Raw genomic sequence first — 16,335 nt, 5'->3', positions numbered from 1 at the left:
CAGTGTGAAGCGTTAGCGTGCACAGTGCATCGTGGTCCTGAGCTCCGACAATGACATCATCTGTCCTCCGGGTTCCTCGGTGTGGTGGAACGTGTTGTGTACAGTAGTCTGAGCTTCCGCAGATCAGAGGGGGACGACATGTAGATGAGGAGGAAACGATTCAGGGGTCGAACTGGGATTAAAACCAAGAACCGGATTTTCTGCAAAGCGACAGTGCGAACCACTGCGACACTGCACCACCGTGCCGCCGTCTATAGGAAAACATAAACATTGTTTAAACCCAGATCTGCTCACCTGTCTGCTGATGACGCTCATGGTGATTTTTAATGTGAACAGAACCACTGACACTATAAGTTTATCTGAAATCCAGATAATCTCCGTGTGTGTGAGAACACAAACGTCACAGTTAGAGGCTCTGGTCGTTTCCTGGAGTTTATTTTGAATGTTTTTTTAGATTGTCATATGTGAGGACGCAGCTGAAGACCTCAACTTGGAAAGACGATGAGATTCGAGCGCTGTTGTCCAAACACAAAGTCCAGGAAATGTTCTGACCTAGTTTTTTGGTTTTAACTTCTTGACCAGCTTTAGTAAAAAAGTATTTGTTGATATGTTTCACTGTCGACAGTTTACCAGGTTAACAAGCGTTTCTCTGTTTGTCTCTCGTCAGTTCCACCCCCGATGTTAGTCTGAAGCCTCGAGTGTCAGAGGCGTCCGACCTCCAGGCCCAACAGCACAACGGCGCCCCCTACCTGCCACTGTCCAGGACCACCTTCCCTGCTGTCACTGTCGACCAGTCCATCACCACCTACTCAGGTTTGACAGAAATAGAGGATAAAGTTTACTAACAGGCTTTTTAGTGATGTTTTATTTCATCTTTATGTAATAAATAGTTGAGATTGAGAAGAAATAAACAAAACAAGAACAAAGTCACAATGAATTCATCAAATCATTACAAGAATCTTTAAAAACTCAAAGAGGAACGAGTCTATTATCTTTGCATTTCACAGGAAACCCAATAACAGCAGTCTACGCTATATCAGCCAACCGCCCGGGTTACTCGGATTATTTCGTCGTGTCGCCGCCGTCCTCGTACCGTAGCCCGTCCTGGATGTCCTACCCCCCTGAGCCAGAGGACCTGCCGAGGCAGTGGAACGACACGCCGGTGAGACACAAACACACAGAGCTCTTTCTAACACTGCAGCTGATGAGACGGTTTGTGTTCAGAGTATTTCTACAGCTCCTCTCTTCTCCTCCGCAGAACTCACGTCACCTTGAGACCATCTGCTGAAGTCGTCCGTCTGTGACGAGCTCGGTGGGTCAAGTCATCTCAGCGCCGTTGTCGTTTGTCGTCTCGTTTGTTTTCGTCTTTTTTGAAAATGTTCTTTTACAAGGTGAAATGCTGTTTATGTCCAAAAACAAAAGACAGCAGATGTTGGAACCTGGAGAGAAAATATCTGACGACTTATTGTGATTTTTTTTTAAATTAACAAACTGGAAAAAAAAAATCTGAATGTTATTTTGTGGACTCATTCAAAGAATCGAATATTCTATTATTGTGTTTCATAAATCACACATAAACCTCTGAGTGTATTTATATCTAATCTTAAAAGTATAACATCAGTCTTAGTACTTACTTGATAACATAGTCTGTAGTCCAGGTAGCACCAGGAGGACACACTTCGGTAAAATGTCCCCGGATCTGTTTCGGTAAAATCTGGGAATGTGCTGCGACGAAAGGACGTTTTCAGCTTTGATTCAAAGGAAGCTACGGACCACTGTGTCCAGAGTGTTCCAGATTCTCTGAGCTCTTATTTTGAAGGAGGAATGAAGAGGTTTATCGGTGATTAAATTATTAATGTGAAGTCGGGTGAGTCTGATGATGTCACTGTGTTTCTGCAGGTGTCCCTCTGGACTGGAGGACCTGCTTCTCACAGAATACTCTCTGGAGCTTTATCACCGACCCCCCCTTCCTCCTTCCTCCTTCCTCCTTCCTCCTCGAGTCCGGCCGTCCTCCTTTCTTGTCTGATTCCTTCATCACCAGTGGACCCCCTCACTCCACCTCCAAACTATCTCCAGCTGTCCCTCGCTCCCCTCCCCCCGGGCCTGACCTCCGTCGATCCTCTCTAAGCCTGTTTCACCTGCAAAGTTTCTCCTCTGTCCTGTAACTCCTTCACCTGTCAAAGCTCCACTTCAATCTCTCTCTCTCTCTCTCTCTCTCTCTCTCTCTCTCTCTCTCTCTCTCTCTCTCTCTCTCTCTCTTTCTTTCTTTCTCTCTTTGTGTTCCCTCTGCTCCCTGAGCCCCCCCCCCCCCCCCCCCCCGGCCCTCACTGGGCCCACGAGTTACTACTTCTACGTCGGCCGCCTCCTCTGTGGTGAAAACCTCAGAACAGCCGCTGACACTGCTGAACTGAACCGAGGTGATCTGTACCGTGCTTCCCTGCCTGACAACACGCGTGTATAACCAGGGTGAGCACGGTACAGGGCGACGAGTTCTCCGCCGCCCCCAGCGATCGCCGTGCGGTAACTGCCATCTGCCCAGCACACGATGGCCCTCAGCTCCTCCGGGCCGGACCACCACGGACTCAGGTCCACTGTAGAGCCAGGATCGCTGGACTGACTTAAAACTGTGCTTTTTTTCTTTTTTGATGAATCCAAATTCCTGTGTAAACCTCCTACAGTTGGTTAATATGTGTATTTTAAACTTAAGTGAGAAAAAAAATCTAAAGGAAAAAAAAAACAAAAAAAACAACCTCTCTTGAGCCGTCTCAATTTCAGTTTTGGGATATTTGTGTGCTTTTGTCTTTTACTTTTGTGCATTGATGATTATCAATGGATTCCTGTACAGAAACACGTAGTGAGTGTCTCTCTGTCACTCACTTTATTTCAAGGCAAAAAAAAATATCGCATATTCTTTGAAGCAGAGAAAACGGCGGCTTAGTTGTCTGTGGCTACGATGGCGTTTCTGTACTTTTGAAAAATAATGAATTCATTTACCTTTTTCCTTCGTCGGACTCCAGCGATGAAAACGACAGTTAGTCACAACGTTCAGTCGATCATCTGATTATGACGGGGGGGGGGGGGGGGGGTTTGTCGTCTGCTGACCGTGACGCAGACCGGGGTCAAATCTACGACTGAAACCCGCCTCACGCTGTGATCCGCAGCTCCGCCATCGCTGCTGAGGTCGTTTGCTCAAACATTCACAGTACGAGGAGTTTTGGATTATCTCTGTTCCAGACTGTGAGCCACGCCCCATATCGTACCTAAAGAATCACCCGAGCAGGCGTGGAATCGATTGATGGACACGTGTTTCCGAGTCTCTTCACTCTGAGCACCAAGGTTACAATGTAACCCAGTGATTTCAGTTAGTGTTTGACTCCGGTCTGTGACGAACCGTGTGAACACGTCAGTATTCTTAGAAAACAAAAACATTTTTACTTGAAAGTTGTCTACTGTATTCTACTGTATAAGGAACTTTGACTCTCGGTTACTTTGGTCTTGATGAAGACGGACGAATATGAAAATGGTGTCGTACTGTTCCAGCGGCTCGCCGGGCTCGGACGAGCCATGTCACGATTACATGTGTTACTGTAAATAGCAGATGATTTAACAAAGAGATTTATGCAAGCGGTGCGGGAGGGAAACATTGTTCTGATGCCATTCTCTTCCTTTGAGTTCCACATTGTTGATGATGGACTGTTTTTGAAACGCACACATTTCAGCATCATCTTGTTCCATAGTGTAAAAACAGAGCGTAAGATATCACGGAGGAAACAGATGGAGGGGTCAGAGTGACACGCAGCAGATCCAACCCTGTGTCCACACTATTATTTATCTTCTTTAAACCTCCTCACGTTTCAGTACGAAGAATTTCACAGTCTAAATTATATTTACCCTCATTTTTTCTGAGGACAACAGGAAATCTATATGAGCACACTCTGCGTTCGGCCTCTCGTCCTTCAGAGGGTACCAAAGGATTATAGCCATATATTAACTTCACTGAGTGGACGTGAAAACAGCGAAGATACAGTGTTATGTCCAGGGTGGCAAATAAATCCAAATGAGAGAATAATAGACAGGAAATGATGAGGCAGAACACAGAGGCAGGATAGAATACATAGAAATGTAGAGTTTAAAATGAAATGAGCACTTTTATAAAGAGGCCAAACCTGGAAAAAGAGCCGTCAATGCAAAAAAAAAAATGCTGTTGTATAGCATGAAATATTCTGGTTCTACAAATGTATAGAATGTTTTAGAAATACTTTGAAAGCTGAGCATTCATAAATCAAATTTAAAGAGTTTTTAAATACACAGATACCTTACACGTTTTCTGACCCCTTACACAGGATACATGGATGTATGCACGGTGTTGTTTGAGGGTTTTAATGACTTGAGGACGAATGTACATGATATAAGAACACATGAATTACACAGTGGATTTTTAAAGCCAGATCTAGATGTTTTTGATGAGTTGCAATTCTTAAAATTTAAGATGAAAATATAGAATTACCAGCTTTAAAATACTAATATGTTCAGATTTGTGGCGGCTCATCAGACATTTCTTTGGGGGTGGTGGGGTTGCTCTTGAAACTTTGTGTGATAGTAATTCAAAAATTCATATTTATGTCTTCAAATACTAATTCAAAAAGGGATTATCAACTTATTGAATATACCTGAATACATTTAGTGTGTAAATAAGACATTTGGTTTTTCATAACGTGTCAAAAGGTGCAGAGTTGTTCTCTTTTAGTTCGGGAATTTCTTTATTCCGTCTTTTTCTAAATCCAGTTCTGCACATGATCAATGTTAAATGTGGAGGAAAGTGAAGGGATGAGCGTCACACTACTGGAGCCTCGTGCTTCTAAGAACCAGCCGCCGTACTTCAAATCATTCTCTGTGCAGAAACCCACGTGTGGGTCGAGAGAACAACTCTTCCACTCTTGTTTTCTGTTGCCTCCATGTGTGAAGGGGGTGGAGGTGTGGGTGGGGTTTCCAGCAGTGAGTAGATGGAGACTTGATGCGATGAGTTGATGTGCAATGTTTATTCTTTACACGGGTAGCGGCGAGATGCTTTTATTGAAGACGGACTCCGGGATGGACTGACCGTCAGCAGTAGGTTTTTTTTTTTTCCTGCCGTTTGAGCCATGTCATGATGCTGTGATGTCATGGCGGCGCTGATGATGTCACACTGTCGTCACTCTGGAGGCGCGGGCGGATGAGGTCACGGTGACGACATCTATGAATGCTGTTGGATGTAGTTATGCAGGAAAAAAAACATTTTGGGTGAATTTAAACAATAAAGACAAATAAATTTGTGAAAACAAACAGGTTGAGATGTTTTTTTATTATTGAGCATTTAGCTGCTGTGTGTGTGTGTGTGTGTGTGGCACATTGTTTCCACCAGAGGGAGGCAGAGACTCGGTAGAGGCCTAAACTGAAGCCTGAAACTAGAAGGTGTTCGAGTCCCTGTCGCTTCATATTTATCTTTTTTACAGCTGCCAACCTGTGACACACAAACAACAGCACTAATGTCCTATATGTGTCTGTTTGTTATGTGTGTGTATGATGTGACGGTATCAGCTCACAATAGTATAAACTGTTTAGATTAGGTAGAACTTTATTGATCCCTTTGGGAAGACTCCCTCAGGGAAATTAAACTTCCAGCAGCATTACAGGAAATAAAAACGAAATAATAAAAAGCAACAAACAGTAAAAAAGACAGCTGCAGCAAACAGGTTAAAAAGAAAAAGAAAAAGTAAACAATTGACAAGTTATTAAAAACGTTGTGTTGAGACTTTTGCACAGTGTCCAGTGTTTAAAACCTATTATAGTATAAAGTACAACTATATAAAGATGAATATACATATATATATATATAGTATTACTCTTAAATGTACTATAGTATGCAATATGATATGAATACAAGATGTATGCAAATATAATATATATATAATAGTTTTTCAAAATAAGGTGAATAATATAAATATAATGTAACTGGTGTGTTACATGGAGAATGTGAAAGATAGTTTAAGTGATAGATATTTACATGTTCTTAAATAGAATGATTAATTAAAAACCGTTTCAATATTTAAAATGTGTGTAAATAATTAAAATTAACTTTTTTTTGTTGTTGCGCAGCTGCACCTGCGCTGAACTCGTCTGAGCCAATCAGATCGGTCGGAGAGGCGATGACGTCAGTAGCTGGGGGCGGGTCTGGCTCTCTCATTGGTTGATTTCAGTCCGTGCCGGTGTGCGCGCACGAGGCGCAGCGGGCTGTGGTCCCGCACGAGGAATCGAGCGGTGAGTTGTTCCGACAGCGTCGCGGCGGCGGACCGGAAGTTAACGATTCTCCGGTTCGGTTGAAACTGTTCCTTCGCTCTGAGCTAGCTTAGCTTTAGCCCCAAACAAGTCACGCTAACTGTTTTTACACATTGACCGTGAAGCAGAGTCCGCCATTTTAGTTTCACCTGTTCAACCCAGTGACCCAAGTCGAAATGGCGCGTCTCTCGTAAACACGTGTTTGTGACGTTGCGTTGTCTTGAACCTGCGTCGACGCTCAGAGCGACTTCCTGCGGAGGTCGAGAGCTCAACTCACCTGAACTGAGAAGAACACGTGAATAACAAACCTGACGACACAGGAAACGTTTCCAGGGGACGTGAACAAGTGATGAACCTGCTGTGGGTCGATGTGTGTGAAGTTATCGAGAAAATCAAACCTCTAAATCTCGTTTTGTCAAACCAGTAGAATCTGTCGGACAAATCAGACACTGAATATTTCACACGTGCTTTTATCCTTCAGTCGCTGCGGCCTCTCATGATTTCTTTCACTGTGTGTTTAGTGTCGTGTCGTCGGGGGCTCGCTGTGAAATGAAGCTCCACGTGACGCGAGGGGCTTCGGAGAGCTGCGTCCTCGTGCTGGCTCAGGCGCCCTGTGTCTGTGATGGTCTTCATCCTGTCTTGGCTTCGGTCCGGCGCTAATCCCCCCGGTGCTCTCAGGCGGGAGGTTGATGTTGTACTCAATCAGCTGTGTGTTGGTGCTCCAGGTATTTCTCATGTTGTAAATCATTAAAGTTAAGTTTAGGTTAAGATTAGTCAAACAGTAAATATCGTTAAGGTTAGAGTTAGTCTCCAGAAATCTGTGTGTGTGTGAGTGTGTGTGTGTGTGTTTAATTTCTTTAGCCAGTAATTAATGGCTAATCTCTCTAAGTCAAACAAATGGGAATAAAAAGAGCTGAAGATCAGAGCGTGATTTCAGGGCTTACACCGCTCAGAGGAATTAGATTCTCCCTTTCTCATCTCACACACACACACACACACACACACACACACACACACACACACACAGTGTTGAGTTCAACAAGTATGTCACACACACACACACACACACACACACACACACACACACACACACACACAGTAACCACCAAATGGTCAGTCACTGTTGTCTGAGTCAAGTCCAGCTTTCATTTTCCTGTGCAGGTCTCTGTTGTACTTATCGCTGACGAGCAGCCGGCTCCTCCCTCCTGCTGCTGCTGCCGCCGCCGCCACCGTCTAATAGGAGGGAGAGAGACCAATAGAGAGAACGAGAGGGAGAGGTGAGGAGCGAGAGAGATAGAGGACAAGAGGAAGTGGAAGAGACAGAAAGAGAGAGGGGACTGTTTAGTCAGCGTTAATTAAGTTTGGACAGACTCTCTAGGGAACAATTATGAAAGTCTTATCTGCTAATAAGAAAAAGAAGACGCTGTAATTACAGTTCTATATACAAGAGGGGAGAGGAAGAGGGGAGAGGAGGGAGGAGAGGAAGTATGGGAGGAAAAGAGCGAGTGCAGACAGGAGTGAAATATCTCTCATTCTCTGTTTCCTGTTTTAAAGACACTTTAAACAGACACTTGGACACTTTGCTCTGTGTGGACATCGTCCTGGTGTCTTTGTCTTTTCCACTGACCACATTGCAATAGAGACAGAACATCAGTGTGTTTGCAGCAGCTCTCTGAAGCCTCCAGTTCAAATGTTGAAGGTTAAACATCTTAACATTCAGCTGGATCTCTCACTCCTCTTTAGTTTCTCGCCAAACATCAGATTGAAAACACTCGCGTCTTGACGCTGGATATGAAAACAGACTCTCTGTTCAGACTTAAAACACAGGGACGGACGTGATATCAGTCATCGAAGTTTCATATTCAACTCTCAGATAGAGAGGGATTAAGTATAAACACCACTGGACAGATTACCTCAATGCTTGGTGGAAGGATTTCTTTAAGATTGTGAGATCTGGCAACATTTTCATTGAGTTCTCATGGATCTTGATGAAGAGAAGTCATCGTGACGACTGTTTGGCTGTTTGTGGTTTCACAAGGAGACTGTTGGTCCTTGGCGGAGTTATGTGTTGTCTGAGTGTAGCAGTACTTGCAATTCTTCCAAAGTCTTACCCAGTGAGCGAGTAAATAATCAAATAATTATCAAACTCATAGTTTCGTGCAAAGTCAGTAATCCCTCCTCCGCACTTCGACTGTGTGGAGGCTGTGCTTTCCCAGAAGCCCCTCTGAGACGCACTCACACATACACATGCCGACAAGTGCACAGCTCGACCTCTCAATCCAGGTTAACGCTCCACTGCTGGTTTGTTCTGCACTAACCTGGAGGAGGGGGGGGGGGCAGGTTTCTCTGTTTCTCCCAGCAGCCTCTTGTAAATCATCACTTACAGCAAACACAAGACGAGTCCACAGTCGAGTGAAATCACATTGCATCCAGCTCACATATGTCATTTTGTTGTCATGGTTACCTGCGTATGTGAATGTATGTAAAGCAAAAAAATAGTATTAATAGAATCACATAAAGAAAAAACTGTTTTTTTTTTTTTTATAACTCAGGACATTTTCACAGTCGATTCAAAGTCTTGTCTTGCAAACCGTCTTTGTGGATGTTTGAACTACTCGAGATAAAACTTGAGATCTTGGGATCAACAGAGACCGACGAAGAAAAAACAGCCCAAGAGCAGAATTACACAGAATTCCTCCCATGTTAGAGGCACGGGGATAAACAGTGGTATGTAATAGTACAATGAGCACTTACTGAAACCACTGTGTTCTTTTATATATAGATTTAATTAAACACGCTGCATTGGATAACACAGCAGGGACCGTGTTAGTGGAACCGCTCCCCTGGTTGACGTCCTTTTCCACTTTGCTAATTTTTGATTATAATTATACCTGCATACACACTTTGGCTTTCAGGCTCCTCTGGGCATCTGCTCCATTAACCCTGTTAGATACACGTCCTTGAAATTTCCAACTCATGTTTACAGTAATAAGCTGAGCAGTGGAGACGCCGCAGCTACACACGACGACCAGTAGATGGCACTGTGTGATGCAGGTGGAGACCTCAGCGGTCCCCGAGAAAGGAAAACCTCAAACCGTTGTTTGTGCTGTCAGAGAAAACATGCAGCGGCTTACGGGAGATTCGATTTTTATCAGAGCTGAATCTTTGTGTTGAAAATAACAAAGGTCCTCGTGGTTCATAGAGTCCACGTGTTGCACAGCCCCAGAGACGGGCTGCTCCAGAGGCCCGTTTGTTTCCTGCAGGGAGGTGAAGGAGAAACCGAGTCATGATGTGTCATTATCCAGTTATTCGGAGTGGGAGTAAAGTTTCCCATGAGTCAGATAAACGGCTCCAGACAGTGACAGCGGTCGCGTGCATCAAACTGCAAAACAGCCCGATGGACAATATGCGAATCTGTCCAGAGACATGTGGGATTATTCCCGAAGTCAAATAGTCCTCTTAAACTGAGATTATACATTTAAAGGTGGAGTTTCTGAATTACCTGATATTTCCGCTCCTGCAGAGGCTCCACCCCCCACATTTAATACGCAGGCGTTGCTGAGGTGAAGCACTGATCTCAAAAAGTTTTCATTATCCAGCAACGTCATTAGCATCACCCGACGACAAAGTACATCCGCTGTATTTACACAAACTACACATTCAGCTAACAGAATCAGCTGCGACTACACACGTGTGGTCTCACCGGCGTTCACGCAGGTCGGCACTTCTTGTTATGTCGTTATCATGTTTGTGCTAGCTGCAGTCTGTGCTGCTTCAGAGCTTAGCATTTTGACTAAAAATGACGGTGGGTGTAACGTCCTGTGATCCAGCTCTGTTTCAGGTGTCTGAGTAGCAGTTGTTGTTTTCTGAAACAGAAAAGCAGTGTACGTGATCTGAGGCCGCCCTATAGGGTTCGGCGATTTCACAAATACAAGGTTAATAGACGGTATTTGGGCATTTGAGCATAACCTCTGACCTCCCGTCTCTTGACGGTAGAAAGCTAAGGAATGATCACGTGATCTCTTTTGTGATGTTTATTAAAAATTACTCCGACATGGAAGATTTACCGTGAGCTCGTTCTGTTAATGAAACTGTTTCTGGTCTGGAGAACTCCGTCTTGTGTCTTTAAACTAGATTTTTTTTTTCTTTCATCAGAAATTATGTATAATGTGTAAAAAATGCATGTACTTTAAATCCTGTTAGAACAACGAGTTCCGTGCACCCTGTGTTAGAGGAAGCCATCATGGACCTCCTCGCCGTCTGCTCCCGCCCCGACTGACAACATGTTAAAGTCAATCTATTCATTCTGTGACGGCAGCCAATAAATCAACTGTTGTCCCATGATCTCCCTGAGGGCCTCCGTCTACACACTCCCCACACACACACACTCTCTCGTTTCATTTGTCACTCCTCCATTCCTTCACCTCCCTCCATTTATCAATCCGTCCATCAGCGTAACACTTCATTTTCTCCCTTCTTCTATTTTTGGGTCTGTGTCCTCAGCTGGAGGCGGACTGCTGCTCTGACAACATGGTGGATTGTGATGATGTTAATTGGTGTCATCAAATCAGTACCTGCCATCGTTTGGACAGGACACACACACACACACACACACACACACACACAGAGGAATCATTCAGAACTGCTTTTGTCACAGTTTTATACGAAGGAGTGAAAAACTTTTGCAGGGAAACTAGCAAAAAGTAAGAAATTAGAAAGGCAGAGTAGAGCACTGACCTCCATCAAGGTCCAACCGTCCACTTGAGTTTAGTAAAAAAAAAAAAAATCAGGATCAATTAATTATTCCCTGGGCAATTAGAGCAAATTAAAAAATAACACCCTATTTCTCATTGTTAAAGAAAGTGATGAAATGTTCCTGGATCTGCCCCCTGATCCACATCTGCCCCCGACAATCAGTCTTTGAAAATTAAAAGAAATAATAATGTGATGTTAATTTTATATATATATATACTTACATGATTATATGTATATGATTTTTGGCTCTATCGTCCACAGCGCTTCATGTCGCCCTCTCTCTTTCATTCAATCTTTAATCCACACTCGGCTGAATTTGAAAAGAAAAATCTGCCTCATCATGAAAACTTTATATGAAAGAAGGTTTTTCCCCAGTTTCTCATTTGCAGGGTAAAGGAGTTTATTACAGTAGGAGTTATTTTAACGAGCTCACCGCAGAGCCACCACACTCTTATCAATTCACCTGATCTGCATGTGTATGGAGAGAAAGGTTGTAAGAACTCTGAATAAACAACTCTGCAAACTCAGAGATATTTTATCACACAGAAACACACAGAATTGAGCAATTTTTCTTTTTTATCGGATTTGCAGAAAGTAAAACAAACCTGATTTTTTACAAACTTCCCGCTGATGGAAGAGCTGCTGCTGCTGCACCAAAGGGAGTCGTTTGTTCTGTTTGCTCGGACTAACAGAGGAGTAACTGGTCATTTACATCTGTCGCTGCTGAAGCTAAAGTTAAATTCAAACGTCACATTTTATTCATGTGTTGCTAAGTCGTAATTATCTCAAAGCATTTACTATGGAGAGACTTATAGAGAGAGAGAGAAACCCAACAGTTCTCAGCTGATGTTAATTCATGTCATGGTGAAGGTCAGGAAATCTCTGTGGTCAAATATGATTCCAGTCCTGATGATAATTCCCACGAAGTTCATGCAGAGTTGAAGTTCACAGCCTCGTGTCGGTCGTCAGTGGAGCAGCTGCAGATTAAACCCTGGTGTGTCCGATAAGACTCCTGGTCCCTGAAGACAGACACAGAAGAGCCAGTGTGTGGCAGAGGGGTTTCACCTCTGCTCAAATGAAATGTTTTAATTTCATATCTAATTAGATTTTCCACTAAAATAAATATGTGCTTTGGCAAAAACTAATCGATATAATCATGAAACTTACCCTGTTGATTATTGACAATTAGTTTGTGTGTGAATGTGCAAATTTAATTCTTATATCTGATAGTTTGGATGTATCTTCAATCCATGAATCAGAAAAAAGAGTCGATCGATTTTTAAAAATCATAAGTTTTCACGTTGGATATAAGATGTTTCATAAATCAGGCTATGAATTATTCATGACTTAACACCCCACCCCTCACACCTCCTGATTATAGAGAGGGATCAAGCTGTTTTTATGAATGGAGGTCCTCCTGAAGTGGAGATGAGGAAAAGTATAATTTGTTTTGATAAAATGGCTTCATATTATACAATTGTACACTAGAAATCTATATATTTTTCAGTGGAAGCCATTATGTTCACAACATTATGTCTGAAACGACCCTATAGAAAATCTATAAACACATGAAATTGTCATTGAGACGGGATTTTAAAAAACACGTCATTCGATGTCATTTTAATACAAAGGAAATAACCGTGTTTGAATCCAAAATCATTGTGCAGGAGAGAGAGAGCTGTACAATGATACCTGTACAACCATAGACTACATACTACTACTACTAAATACGGTTACTTCAGGTTTCAAGAATCCAAGATGGAGATCTGATCGGCCTCCTCGTCCTTGACCTGAGAAACACTCACATCACTAACAAATCCCATTCTCTGCTGGTTTGTTTCCAAATTGCTGATATGAAAGTGATGGCTGTAGTATCAGGAATCAATCTGTGAAATTCATCACTCTGGATATGTTTTCAGTGGAAAAGCAATCTGCACAGCGTTAACCGGCTTTTTGTTTTAGTCCCTTAAAAAAGAAAGTGCCAGACTTTGACCCATTACGAGGAGGAATAAGTCAACCATGAGACTTTGAAGATTACATCACTTATCACTTTAATGCTATTGATCACACTGAGGGTTTTACTGTGACAAAGTGCGAATCGCTCCACGCCCGCTTCCACTTCAACCTTGACTTTGCGGTGGTTTTACACGAGGTGAAGATGTCGGCCTTAATGCCTGGAAACAGCCTCTTGGCCACGCTCTGTGTTTGTGTAAGTTAAACTGAACTTTCAAGAGTCAACCTCCAGGAAACCTTAAATACTAAGTGACTGTTCTTCCTTCATGCCCTTGATTAAACCTTAATGTCGTCGGTGCCTCTGAGGTTCGTGACGGAGACACGTTTGACGTTAAACAGCCAGTTCACCCAAGTTAGAAAATATATATCTCATCACATGTGGCTGTAACAACACACGGCCTGAAACATCCGAGTCTCAGATTCCTCCTCTTCCTCCGCACAGTGGAAGTGAGTGGAATTTCAAAGTATTGATAGGTTACTGCACATGACGTCCTGGATCATGAATCTAATCTTTCAGTCTTTATTAGGTTTAGTTTATTGGTTAGTTTATATACATTTCATGACGTCACTTCTTCATGATGGGAAGTTATTTATCGATCAATATCAGTGTCACTATCATTGTTGAAGCCAAAATATCCTGGATATGAAGGCGGCCGTCTTGTGTCAGAATATGCAAAGTAGGGATCGGTAGATGGAGCTTTGTTATCGAGGTCCTGTCGATGCATGTCAACCTCAGCTGTCAATCAGAACGTTTTGCCCATTGTTAGATAATCAAACAACAATTTAAAACACAAACACTTGAACATATGTGAGAAGAACTACCTTAAATGAGAGAAACCATCCACTTTGACTTAGTTAGTTTGATCCATGTCCCATCTGCTAACATGGAGGAGGTGGAGTTAGAGACCACCAAAGTCTTTGCTCCAAACATGAATTATCTGGAGATATCAAGTTTGATGAAAATCTGTCCTTGTGTTGAGTTAGTTTGTGTGTATCGTGAAATAATGACAAATCCTCTTTATGACGATCTCATTGTATTTTCATAGTTGTCACATATTGTGTAGAAACTTCATTGTCAGGCGACGAGGTTGAATTATCAGGCCACCTCTTTTTTTCCCTGGCATTTTTCTATAATAAGAGGTCAGACAGACGTGCGTCAGATTGTTTGGCCTTGGCGGAGGTATGCCGCTCTATAGAGTGCCATTGTAGTGTGAGTCTGTCCCATCTGTCCGTCTCCTCCAGTCCCAGTGTGACGAGGTAAGAAGGAGGCTCCCTGTTGTGTTTGCGCGGCACAAAGCTAATAACGCAGAGCGAGGGAAAAACGGCTCAAACTCATGGAACGCAGCACAGAGGCAAAAGAAATAACAGCCGCCGCTGTAATGAGAGATTTATTACAGAGGAGAGTGGCTCTGCGGTGCGTACGTGTGCACGTTTATATGTGTGTGCTCTAATAATCATCAGAAACAAACACAAACAAACATTCAGATGGATAAAGAGAGGAAACAAGGCCCCCTAATTGCAGGAAGGGGATAAATGGATTCCTCTGGAGAGAGTAAAGTGCCACAGCTCCCCACTGAACCACATGAACTCCTCTCTCTCTCTCCCTCCCTCCCTCTCTCTCTCTCTCCCTCCCTCCCTCTCTCTCTCTCTCTCTCCACTGCTCTTCTGTCTCTCAGCTTCTCCGTCTGGGTGGCTGCTGCTGCTGCTAATTCACTTTCTGGCTCCATCTGCACCTCTGTCTTTATCTCCCCCCCCTCTTCCCCTTTCTTTCTATCTAATCTCCACAGCTTTTCTGGTGAGAGCACATCAATATCGGTGACATTATCACGTTGGTTCGTGGCCGTTTGAGACGGCAGAGCAGACCGTGGGACGGCGGCACACAGGGGGAGCGAGGCCGAGATTGAGAGATGACATAGTAATAACAGCCGGGGCTGGATTAAAAAAAAAAAAAACTACTATTATACAGTAATTGTAATAAAGTCGAGGCATTTTATGATGTGCGGTGGCTTTAATAAATGCAGAATAAAGGTTTTTAATGAGGCATTTCTGTGCTTTGTGAGGCATTCTACTGGAGGACCACTGAAAACGAACAGTGGCACATTTACCTTTGTGTTGTGTCCCGTTTAAGTTTTTCACAGTATAAAGTACTGTGTATATACAGTATAAAGTACTGTGTATATACTATAAACAGTCTACTGACATCGTTTATACAAACACAATGGCTCTAACAGGTCTTATCATAGACTGTGTCATGAAGATGGACGACATGACCGCTAAAACATCTGGATCGCCCCCTAGTGGCTGACTGCATTATACTCCGTTTCTCCTACCTCCTCTATGTTAGCAGATGGGACATGGACCAAAGTATGCCTGCCCAAATACACTGGTACTGACAATCATTACAATTCTCATCCCTTCACCTCTCCCAGATGTTTTCTCTTGCACTGTATTTTCTGATGGATAATTGAATAATCAATGTCAGTAAATATTGTTCTGTTGTTGAGGTGCGACATCTTTTGTTTCTTCTGTGTGGAAGAGGGATCCCTCACATGTGACTCCCTCTGAAGTTTGTCGTCACTCTTGTCTTAACTTTCAGAGAAGTTTCAAACAAGATGGTGTAAACGACAATCTCCTACAGCCGGTTAAGAGAAATCCCCTCCGGCACCACCACCCTTTGTTACATTTCACGCTGCTCTGCACGTGAACATTAACGTCGTCACGTGTGTACAATGTGATGACGTGGAAGTAAGAGGCTTTAGCTTCCTGATACTGAAAGACTGAATGTTCTAGCTGGTATGGATTGATTTAAACAGGATCAGGCAAACAATAATCTCTCGCAGCTAGTTGGGGGTTAACGTTCATTTTCAGAAGGTTTTAATAAAGCGTTTGTCACTTTTTCCCGCCGAACTATCACTTAATTTCTTACCGACCACCTCTCACATCTACTCATTTCTGTGCCAGTCCTATATTTACCCTCCAAACATCTACTACTAACATCCCTAACTCATTTGATTAAAGACTTGAATGGCATAATGTGCAGAGAAATGAGGAACGGCACCCGGTCTGAGACATGTCTCAGCTTTTCTCTGTTGAACGGATGTGCAGAGACGAGGTGACGAGATGAGTGCGTTTAATAAGTGCCGCGAGTAGCTAATTATTTCTAAGAAAAGCAAGAAAGTGTTAAACGGATAATGGATTCTTAATGGAATAATAGACCCAGAGAAAAATGAGAGGGTGACAGCAGCAAGAGAC

At 43.1% G+C, this 16,335-nt stretch overlaps 1 protein-coding gene and 1 long non-coding RNA gene across 8 annotated transcripts in view; both read left to right on the top strand.

The window, feature by feature from the left end:
* kiaa1549la (KIAA1549-like a) overlaps nucleotides 1-5,322 on the top strand; it is a 74,311-nt gene extending 68,989 nt beyond the window's left edge. For all 4 annotated transcript variants that reach the window (XM_069527707.1, XM_069527705.1, XM_069527704.1 and 1 more), the window contains 4 exons: nucleotides 668-813; nucleotides 1,008-1,162; nucleotides 1,259-1,312; nucleotides 1,900-5,322. In XM_069527707.1, coding sequence (XP_069383808.1) covers nucleotides 668-813; nucleotides 1,008-1,162; nucleotides 1,259-1,288 — 331 coding nt within the window. In that variant the 3' untranslated portion in view covers nucleotides 1,289-1,312; nucleotides 1,900-5,322. The remainder of the gene's footprint in view (nucleotides 1-667; nucleotides 814-1,007; nucleotides 1,163-1,258; nucleotides 1,313-1,899) is intronic.
* An 889-nt stretch (nucleotides 5,323-6,211) lies between these two features.
* The window catches only part of LOC109642956 (uncharacterized), a 29,488-nt gene continuing 19,364 nt past the window's right edge, over nucleotides 6,212-16,335 (top strand). For 2 of the 4 annotated variants that reach the window (XR_011243524.1, XR_011243522.1), the window contains exons 1-3: nucleotides 6,212-6,297; nucleotides 6,837-7,040; nucleotides 7,477-7,592. This is a non-coding gene — a long non-coding RNA (uncharacterized lncRNA). The other 2 variants (XR_002203693.2, XR_011243523.1) reach the window with 2 other exon arrangements.

This window comes from Paralichthys olivaceus, chromosome 7 (genome assembly GCF_024713975.1).
Source record: "Paralichthys olivaceus isolate ysfri-2021 chromosome 7, ASM2471397v2, whole genome shotgun sequence".
Classification (NCBI taxonomy): Eukaryota; Metazoa; Chordata; class Actinopteri; order Pleuronectiformes; family Paralichthyidae; genus Paralichthys; species Paralichthys olivaceus.
Note: the sequence above shows the minus strand (reverse complement) of the source record. Positions and strands in the feature narration are given on the sequence as shown.